This window comes from Somniosus microcephalus, chromosome 5, assembly GCF_052327205.1.
Source record: "Somniosus microcephalus isolate GS21.2 chromosome 5, FLI_Smic_1.0, whole genome shotgun sequence".
NCBI classification, from domain to species: Eukaryota; Metazoa; Chordata; class Chondrichthyes; order Squaliformes; family Somniosidae; genus Somniosus; species Somniosus microcephalus.
Window position 1 is genome coordinate 71232711 of NC_140991.1, and position 9852 is coordinate 71242562.

At 47.4% G+C, this 9852-nt stretch overlaps 1 protein-coding gene across 1 annotated transcript; it reads right to left on the minus strand.

Annotated features, from left to right (window-relative positions):
• Nucleotides 1-485: 485 nt before the first annotated feature.
• On the minus strand, nucleotides 486-2378 carry ptf1a (pancreas associated transcription factor 1a). Its single transcript, XM_085987121.1, has 2 exons — nucleotides 1715-2378; nucleotides 486-1469 (listed from the first exon to the last, which is right to left on the minus strand). The coding sequence occupies exons 1-2, from the start codon at nucleotides 2316-2318 to the stop codon at nucleotides 1267-1269; spliced, it is 807 nt and encodes a 268-aa protein (XP_085843247.1). The 5' UTR covers nucleotides 2319-2378; the 3' UTR covers nucleotides 486-1266.
• Nucleotides 2379-9852: the final 7474 nt, after the last annotated feature.

Here is a 9852-nt window from a genome sequence, read left to right on the forward strand (position 1 = left end):
TCTGCGGGATTTTATAATATAATTTTAGACGTCCCAAACATAATTCTAATGCATTTCCTCTAAAAGTTATATTATTTGTACGATCAAATTTATCAAAGTTTTATTATAACATTTTATTTTGATTTTGCTATTCTGTTAAGAATGCAATGGTGATGCCTTAATAGCCTGTTAAGAACTATTTTACATATTATGACATCAGTATTGTATTCCAAATTAGATATGCTTAATAGTCATTTACAATTTCAGTGTGGTGCAGTATTATGCTTTTATATTTACACAATATCTTTCTATAGTTTGATTGACATTGGACTCTCAATTTGACATGAACATCATTGTGTGTTTACATTGTTTACACTGTTTTCTGTATTTTTGTAAGTCAGAAATGTGTCGAATCTGCAGTCATGTACATTCTGCATTGTGTTCTAGATATTGTTAAAATGAGTCATTACACTAGCTTATGAATGATTCCTTATGCATATGAGAATACATATGTAAAATAAGAACGGATTGTAAGTTATAGGAAACAATAGAATAAGGCCATTGAAAACATTCAGCTTGAACTGTTTAAAGTTAGAATTGCCTTTTTTGGTTTGTTTATTGTTTATGTGCACGTACGTATTTGGTCAGGATCACAAACGATCTATAAATTGCAAGTAACAATTTATATAATTCTGGGGCACTGACATTGAAATAACGCTTGAATTTATTCAGCAAAGAACTTCACTTTATTGCAGACAGATGCAAGGTGATATTTTAATTATAAGTTGGAACCATCCCGTGCATTGAAGTTATTTTACAGTTACAACATTGACCTCAATCAATGTGATTTGCGCAAGTTCCCAAACCACTTGTAACCAATAAAAGACGTTTGTATTTCATTCATGGATTTATTTTGCATCAGAGAGATAGCAGATATATATTACAATAAATTAATTGTTATATATAGAAAAATATTTACCAGAAAACCTTAGGCAATAATGTACTGTTAGGTTAAACATTGTTGAAAATATTAACATTAGAAAGTTGATTAGCACATAATTTGATAAATTAAGCATTCCAGCAGAGTATCTTACATAGAACTATTTCAAATAATAAATATATAAATTAATGGTTCGTCGGTTTTCATATCAATATATTCATGATCTCATATCAACAATTACGTTTGATAATATATTAACAATTACGTTTGATAATATATTAATTTTCATTAAATATACATGATTGATTATTAAAGTCCCTGCAGTGAATTGCGAACTATTTGCATTTCTATGAGACAAAGTCAAAAGGTGGTTCGTTCTCAATGTTGTTTACAGATGATTTGCTATTTGATTTTCTGGGATCTTCAGGAGTCCACACTTTTGCTGTCCTGATGACGTTTTGTTCTTTAAGCTGTTTCTCATCAGTCCACGACAAGGAGTGCCCTGCGAGAGGAGGCAACCCATAGTCTGGGTCATTTGGAGATGGCGATCCTGGAAGGGAAAACAAAAGATATGTAAATACGCTTTACAAAAAACTAAACATCGAGAGATGTATTCTACAAATACCTTTGCATTTTTGCCAGAATTATTTTAGCCTAAGCAACAATGTGACAACACATTAAAATTCCATTTATATAAAACATTGACGTTATAGTGTAGAAACTAACATACTTAATGATACAAGTCAGCAAATTTAGGAACATGCTGCAGCATTAAAACAAATTTGATGCACTTACTTGCACCTCTATGACAGATAATGACTTTTTTAGGTTGAACTGCAGAATCGCCGTTAGGATTTTTTAAAGGCATATCGGATTGAACAAGCTCTGTTAAGAAGTTAATGTAACCGATTGCCAATCGGAGGGTATCAACTTTTGAAAGTCGTTTTTCATAAGGTAGCGTTGGTATGTGAGTTCGGAGACCTTCAAATGCATCGTTAATAGACTGCATGCGTCTGCGCTCCCGGACATTTGCAGCCTGCCGAAGGTGCTGCATTTCAACTTCTGAGCGGATCCTCCTGCGTCTTTTTGCAGCGCCGTCGATCCCTCTGAGCTGCGGGGACACCTCAGAAGTACTGTCGGGGCAGTCGAACGAGAAGGGCGACGAGGACGACGTGAAAGATAGGATGCCCGAGTCGCAGTGCTCGGCATCGTGCGCCAGCCTGCTCTCCTTGTAGTACTCGTTGATTTGGCTGGTCAGAAAGTCTACATCGTGGTCCAGGAACTCGTCCGCGTCCAGGTGATCCGTAGAGGACTGGTCCGTGAAGAAGTCTTCATCATCGAAGTAGGCGGCGGCGGAAAAGGTGTCGAGGCCGGCGAGCTGCTCGAGCACGGTATCCATGGTGTTGCCCAGTAACCAGAGCTGGGACCGGAGGAGGTGCTGGCGCTCGTGAGTGACCCGCCAGGCCGGCACGCGAGGGCTCTTATACTACACGGAGCGGCGCGTGCCGCCAGCCCGCCGCCCCAACCAATCAGAGCGCAGGTTGGCAGCTCGAGCACCGTGCACCAGGGCAGCGCGAGGGAGAGAGAGAGATGGAGAGATAGAGAGAGGGTGTGGGAGAGAGGAGAGAGGGAGTGGGAGATAGAGGGATGGAGAGATAGAGAGAGGGTGTGGGGGAGAGAGGGAGGGAGCTAGAGAGAGGGTGTGGGAGAGAGGAGAGAGAGGTTGGGAGATAGAGAGAGGGAGTGGGAGATAGAGGGAGGAAGAGAGAGGTGGAGAGATAGAGAGAGGAAGTGGGGGAGAGAGGAGAGAGGGAGTGGGAGATAGGGGGAGGGAGAGATAGAGGGAGAGAGAGATGGAGAGAGAGGGAGTGGGGGAGAGAGGGAGGGAGATAGAGAGAGGGTGTGGGAGAGAGGGAGAGAGGAGAGAGGGAGTGGGGGGGAGAGAGAGGGAGTGGGGGGGAGAGAGAGGGAGTGGGGGGGAGAGGGAGGGAGTGGGGGGGAGAGGGAGGGAGTGGGGGGGAGAGGGAGGGAGTGGGGGGGAGAGGGAGGGAGTGGGGGGGAGAGGGAGGGAGTGGGGGGGGGAGAGGGAGGGAGTGGGGGGGGGAGAGGAGAGAGGGAGTGGGAGATATAGGGAGGGAGAGATAGAGAGAGATGGAGAGATAGAGGGAGTGGGGAGAGAGAGAGGGAGAGAGAGAGAGGGAGTGTGGGAGAGAGGGAGAGAGGATAGAGGGAGAGTGGGAGATATAGAGAGGGAGAGGGGGTGTGGGAGATAGAGGGAGAGAGGGAAATTTTGGAAACACCTAGAAATGAGCAACCCCCAATGCTATCATTATAAAGCCCTGAAATGCCAATAGATGACCATAAAGAAGAATACCCTCAGTCAACTAGTCCTGGGACTCAGTGAAGTAACTACTAACACTACTAACAATAACCAGCCCCAGGACAGTGACAGTGTAACACAAAGAATTCGACCCAACACAATCGTTGCTAAGCAAAAGGAAAAATATCTGTCATATTGGGCAGAAACAACAAAAACCCAAAGCAAACTCAATTGCTACTTGGCCCTAAACAGACAATACAACATGGCTGATTACCTGACCATGGTAAAGGATAGCAAACTGAGAAAAACCTTGACAATGTACAGACTTAGTGAACATAGCCTGGCGATCGAAAAAGGTAGACACAGGCAGACCCGGCTACCAAGAGAGGACAGGATATGCTCTCACTGCAGTCAGGGAGTGGTGGAGACAGAGATGCACTTCCTCACAGCTTGTAGAAAATATCAGGGCATAAGGGAGAATTTCTACCCAAAATTCACAAAAATATGCCCGGAATTCAGAAATTTGAATGACGACCAAAAATTCCATACCTACTAGGGGAAGAGAGAAATTGTGTAACCTTAGCGGCACACTATCTTGCAGCTTGCCATAAACAGAGGGACAACCACTAAATATAAGAAAAGAGTATATACAAATTATATGAATGTATATTTATACATTCAGGGATATATCTGTTTATACACTGTATAGATAGATCTGTATTTTTGTGTACAACCATGAATGTTTTTCGATGCTTTGGCGACATAAGATGTACCTTGTCATGCCAATAAAGCGATTTGAATTGAATTGAAAAAAATTGAGAGGGAGTGGGAGATAGAGAGAGGATGTGGGAGAGAGGAGAGAGGGAGTGGGAGATAGAGGGAGTGGGGGAGAGAGTGATTTGCAGACGACACAAAGCTGGTTGGGCATGTGTGCTGTGAGGAGGATGCCGAGAAACTCCAGGATGATTTGGACAGGTTGGGTGATTAGGCAAACGCATGGCAGATGCAATATAACGTGGATAAATGCGAGGTTATCCACTTTGGTGGCAAAAACAGGAAGGCAGCTTATTATCTGAATGGCAATAGACTGGGAGAGGGGGAAGTGCAACGAGACCTGGGTGTCCTTGTGCACCAGTCACTGAAGGTAAGCATGCAGGTGCAGCAGGCGGTTAAGAAGGCAAATGGCATGTTGGCCTTCGTAGCGAGAGGGTTTGAGTACAGGAACAAGGATGTCTTGCTGCAGTTATACAGGGCCTTGGTGAGACCACATCTTGAGTATTGTGTGCAGTTTTGGTCACCTTATCTGAGGAAGGATGTTCTTGCCATGGAAGGACTTCAACGAAGATTCACCAGGCTGATACCTAGGATGGCAGGAATGACGTATGAGGAGAGATTGGGTCGATTGGGCTTGTACTCGCTGGAGTTTAGAGGAATGAGAGGGGATCTCATTGAAACTTATAAAATTCTGACAGGACTGGACAGACTAGATGCTGGAAGGATGTTCCCGATGGTCGGGGAGTCCAGAACCAGGGGTCACAGTCTAAGGATAAGGGGTAAGCCATTTAGGACAGAAATGAGGAGGAATTTCTTCACCCAGAGTGGTGAACCTGTGGAATTCTCTACCACAGAAGGCAGTAGAGGCCAATACATTAAATATATTCAAGAAGGAGTTGGATATATTTCTTAAGGCTAAAGGGATCAAGGGGTATGGGGAGAAAGCAGGGACCGGGTACTGAATTTGGATGATCAGCCATGATCGCATTGAATGGCGGAGCAGGCTCGAGGGGCTGAATGGCCTACTCCTGCTCCTATCTTCTATGAGGGAGATAGAGAGAGGGAGTGTGGGAGAGAGGGAGTGTGGGAGAGGGAGAGAGGGAGTGAGAGATAGAAGGAGGGAGAGATAGAGAGAGGGAGAGAGAGATGGAGAGATAGTGGGAGAGAGGGAGAGAGGATAGAGGGAGGGAGAGAGAGATGGAGAGAGGGAATGGGAGATAGAGTGGGAGTGGGAGATAAAGAGAGGGGGAGTGGGAGATAGAGGGGGAGTGGGAGATGGAGAGAGGGAGTGGAAGAGATAGGGATAGAGGGAGTGGGAGATAGAGATAGGGAGAGAGGGAAAGAGGGAGACGGAGAGAGGGAGTGAGAGATAGAGGGAGAGTGGGAGTGGGAGACAGAGGGAGAGTGGGAGATAGAGGGATAATGGGAGTGGGAGATAGAGAGCGGGAGAGTGGGGGAGTTAGAGAGGGAGAGTGGGGGAGATAGAGAGAGGGAGAGAGGGTGTGGGAGATAGAGGGAAGGAGTGGGAGATAGAGGGGGAGAGGGAGTGGGAGATAGAGAGAGGGAGTGGGAGAGATAGGGAGAGAGGGAGGGGGAGATAGAGATAGGGAGAGCGGGAGTGGTAGATAGAAGGAGGGAGAGAGGGAGTGGTAGCCTGTGGAAAATATCAGGGCATCAGGGAGAATTTCTACCAAAAATTCTCACAAAAATGCCCTGAATTCAGAAATCTGAATGACAACCAAAAACTCCCATACCTACTGGGGGAGGAGAGAAGCTGTGTAGCACTGGCAGCACACTATGTTACAGCTTGCCATGAACAGAGGGACAACCATTAAATCTAAGAAAAGATTATATGCATATCATATGTGTGTATATTTATGTATACAGGGATATATCTGTCTATACACTGTATGTCTAGATCTGCGTTCACGTGTTCAATCATACATGTTTTTCTGTGCTTTGGCAACATAAGATGTACCTTGTCATGCCAATAAAGCAAATTGAATTGAATTGAGAGAGTGGGAGAGAGAGTGGGAGAGATAGGGAGTGGGAGAGAGAGAGGGAGTGGGAGATAGAGAGAGGGAGAGAGGGAGTGGGAGATGGAGTGGGAGAGATAGGGAGAGGGGGAGTGGGAGATGGAGTGGGAGAGATAGGGTGGGAGATGGAGGGAGTGGGAGAGATAGGGAGAGAGGGAGTGGGAGATAGAGAGAGGGAGTGAGAGAGAGGGAGTGGGAGATAGAGAGGGAGAGAGGGAGTGGGAGAGAGAAGGAGAGAGGGAGAGAGAGTGGGAGATAGGTAGAATGAGAGAGGGAGTGGGAGATAGAGGGAAAGAGGGATAGAGATAGAGATACAGGGATAGAAAGAGATGCAGAGATAGAGAGTTAGAAATGCATAGATAGAGGGAGAGGGTGCGAGGGAGATCAAGAGATAGAGATAGAGCGAGGGAGAGATAAAGAGAGGGAGAGGTGAGGAGAGGGAGAGAGATAAGGAGAGGGAGAGGGAGAGAGATGGAGATAGATAGTGATGTAGATAGATAGCGATAGAGAGAGATGGAGCTAGATAGAGAGAGGGAAAGAGATAGAGAGATGGAGAGATAGGGAGGGAGAGCTTCAGAGGGAGAATGGCAGAGGGAGAGGTAGAGATATTGAGAGAGGGGAGAGATAGGGAGATATAGCGAGAGGGAGAGATGGAGAGAGATATAGAGAGAGGGAGCAACAGAGAGAGGGAGAGAGGGAAAGATAGAAAAGGAGAGAGGGAGAGTTAGAGAGGGAGAATGGGAGAGGGAGAGATAGATAGAGAGATAGAGAGAGGGTGAGATAGAGAGAGAGCGGGAGAGAGGGAGAGAGAGAGAGACAGGGAGAGATGAGAGAGAGAGGGAGGGAGAGAAAGGGAGAGGGAAAGAGAGAGAGAGGGAAAGAGAGAGAGGGAGAGATCGAGAGAGGGAGAGATGGAGAAATGGTGAGATAGAGAGGGAGAGGGAGGGATAGAGGGAGAGAGAGAGACAAGGGGAGATAGAGGGAGAAGGAGAGAGAGGCAGTGACGGATGAAAAGGGTGAGTGGCAGAGGGAGAGATAGAGAGGGAGAGATAGAGAGGGAGAGGCAGCGAGGGAATGAATGATAGAGGCGGAGAGATATAGAGGGAAAGGGGGAGATAGAGAGGGACAGATGGAGTGGGAGAGATAGAGAGGGAGAGATAGAGTGGGAAAGTGGCAGAGGGAAAGTGGCAGAGGGAGAGATAGAGAGGGAGAAAGGGAGAGATAGAGAGGGAGATATAGATAGGGAATGGGAGAGATGGAGATGGAGAGATAGAGAAGGAGAGAGGGAGAGATAGAGAGGGACAGATAGAGAGGAAGAGATAGAGAAGGAGAGCTAGAGGGGGAGAGAGGAAGTGATAGAGATGGAGTTTTTTAAAATTTGATTATGGGATCGGGCGGCGCTGGCAAGGCCAGCATTTCTTGCCCATCCCTAATTGCCCTTGAGAAGGTGGTGGTGAGCCGCCTTCTTGAACTGCTGCAGTCTGTGTGATGAAGGTACTCCCACAATGCTGTTAGGGAGGGAGTTCCAGGATTTTGACCCAGCGACGATGAAGGAGCGGCGAAATACTTCTAAGTCAGGATGGTGTGTAACTTGGAGGGGAACTTGGAGCTGATGGTGTTCCCATGCATCTGATGCCCTTGTCCTTCTAGGTGGAAGAGGTCGTGGTTTTGGGAGGTGCTGCCGAAGAAGCCTTGGCAAGTTGCTTCAGTGCATCTTGTAGATGGTACACACTGCATCCACAGTACGCCGGTGGTGGAGGGAGTAAATGTTTAAGGTGGTGGATGGGGTGCCAATCAAACGGGCTGCTCTGTTCTGGATGGTGCCGAGCTTCTTGAGCGTTGTTGGAGCTGCACTCATCCAGGCAAGTGGAGAGTATTCCATCACACTCCTTACTTGTGCCTTGTAGATGGTGGAAAGGCTTTGGGGAGTCAGGAGGTGAGACACTCGCCGCAGAATACCTAGCCTCTGACCTGCTCTTGTTGCCACAGTATTTATGTGGCTGGTCCAGTTAAGTTTCCGGTCAATGGTGACCCCCAGGATGTTGATGGTGGGGAATTCAGCGATGGTAATGCCGCTGAATGTCAAGGGGCGGTGGTTAGACTCTCGCTTGTTGGAGATAGTCATTGCCTGGCACTTCTGTGGCCACTTATCAGCCCAAGCCTGAACGTCTTCCAGGTCTTGTTGCATGCGGGCATGGACTGCTTCATTATCTGAGGAGTTATAAATGGCGCTGAACACTGGGCAGTCATCAGCGAACATCCCCATTTCTGACCTTATGTTGGAGGGAAGGTCATTGATGAAGCAGCTGAAGATGGCTGGGCCTAGGACACTGCCCTGAGGAACTTCTGCAGCGATGTCCTGGGGCTGTGATGATTGAACTTCAACCACCACTACCATCTTCCTTTGCGCTAGGTATGACTCCAGCCAGTGGAGCGTTTTCTCCCCGATTCCCATTGACTTCAGTTTTACTAGGGCTCCTTGATGCCACACTCAGTCAAATGCTGCCTTGATGTCAAGGGCAGTCACTCTCACCTCACCTCTGGAATTCCGTTTTTTTGTCCATGTTTGGACCAAGGCTGTAATGAGGTCAGGAGCCGAGTGGTCCTGGTGGAACCCAAACTGGGCATCAGTGAGCAGGTTATTGGTGAGTAAGTGCCGCCTGATAGCACTGTTGATGACACCTTCCATCACTTTGCTGATGATTGAAAGTAGACTGATGGGGCGATAATTGGTCGGGTTGGATTTGTCCTGCTTTTTGTGGACAGGACACACCTGGGCAGTTTTCCACATTGTCAGATAGATGCCAGTGTTGTAGCTGTATTGGAACAGCTTGGCTAGAGGCGCGGCTAGTTCTGGAGCACAAGGCTTCAGCGCAATAGCCGGGATGTTGTTGGGGCGCATAGCCTTTGCTGTATCCAGTGCGCTCAGCCGTTTCTTCATATCACGTGGAGTGAATCGAATTGGCTGAAGACTGGCTTCTGTGATGGTGGGGACCTCAGGAGTGACAGAGAGGGAAGAGATCGAGAGGAAGAGATAGAGTGGGAGTGATAGAGAGGCTGAGATAGCGAGGGAGAGATAGAGAGGGGCAGATGGAGAGATGAAAAGATGAAAAGATGGAGATAGAGAGGGAGAGATGAAGAGATAGAGAGGGAGAGAGTGAGAGATAGAGGGAGAGATCGAGAGGGAGAAATGGAGAGGGACAGATGGAGAAGGAGAGATAGAGAGGGAGAGATAGAGAGGGGCAGATGGAGAGATGGAAGGATAAAGAGTGAGAGATAGAGAGGGAGAGATAGATAGTGAGAGATAGAGTAGGAAGGGTAGAGATAGAGAGGGAGAGATAGAGAGGGAGAGTGGCAGAGGAAGAGATAGAAAGGGAGAGATAGAGAGGGAGAGGGAGTGGGAGAGGGAGAGTGGCAGAGGAAGAGATAGAAAGGGAGAGATAGAGAGGGAGAGATGCAGGGCAGAGTTAGAGGGAGAGGGAGAGATAGGCGAGAGATAGAGGATGAGATAGAGAGGGAGGGGGCAGAGGAAGAAATAGAGAGGGAGTGATAGAGAGGGAGAGATAGAGAGGGAGAGATACAGGGCTAGTTAGAGGGAGAGATAGAGAGGGAGTGATGCAGGGGAGATAGAGGGATTGGGAGAGATAGAGAGGAGAAATAGTTGGGAGAGTGGAGAGAGTGAACCCGAGGGTAAACAGTGCGAGTGGACAACAGATAAAAGCGGGAAAACTGGCAGCAGAGAGTCAGTGAGAGCGGAGAGATTGGGTGAGAGCGATAATTCAGAGTTAGAGCACGAGTTGAAC

What these genes read in the sequence shown, in the direction of transcription:
- ptf1a (XM_085987121.1), bottom strand. Translation starts at nt 2,318, where the DNA reads ATGGATACCGTGCTCGAGCAGCTCGCCGGCCTCGACACCTTTTCCGCC. An exon ending in TATCTGTCATAGAGGTGCAA is followed by an intron (nt 1,470 to 1,714) that starts GTAAGTGCATCA and finishes TTTCCCTTCCAG; the next exon opens with GATCGCCATCTCCAAATGAC.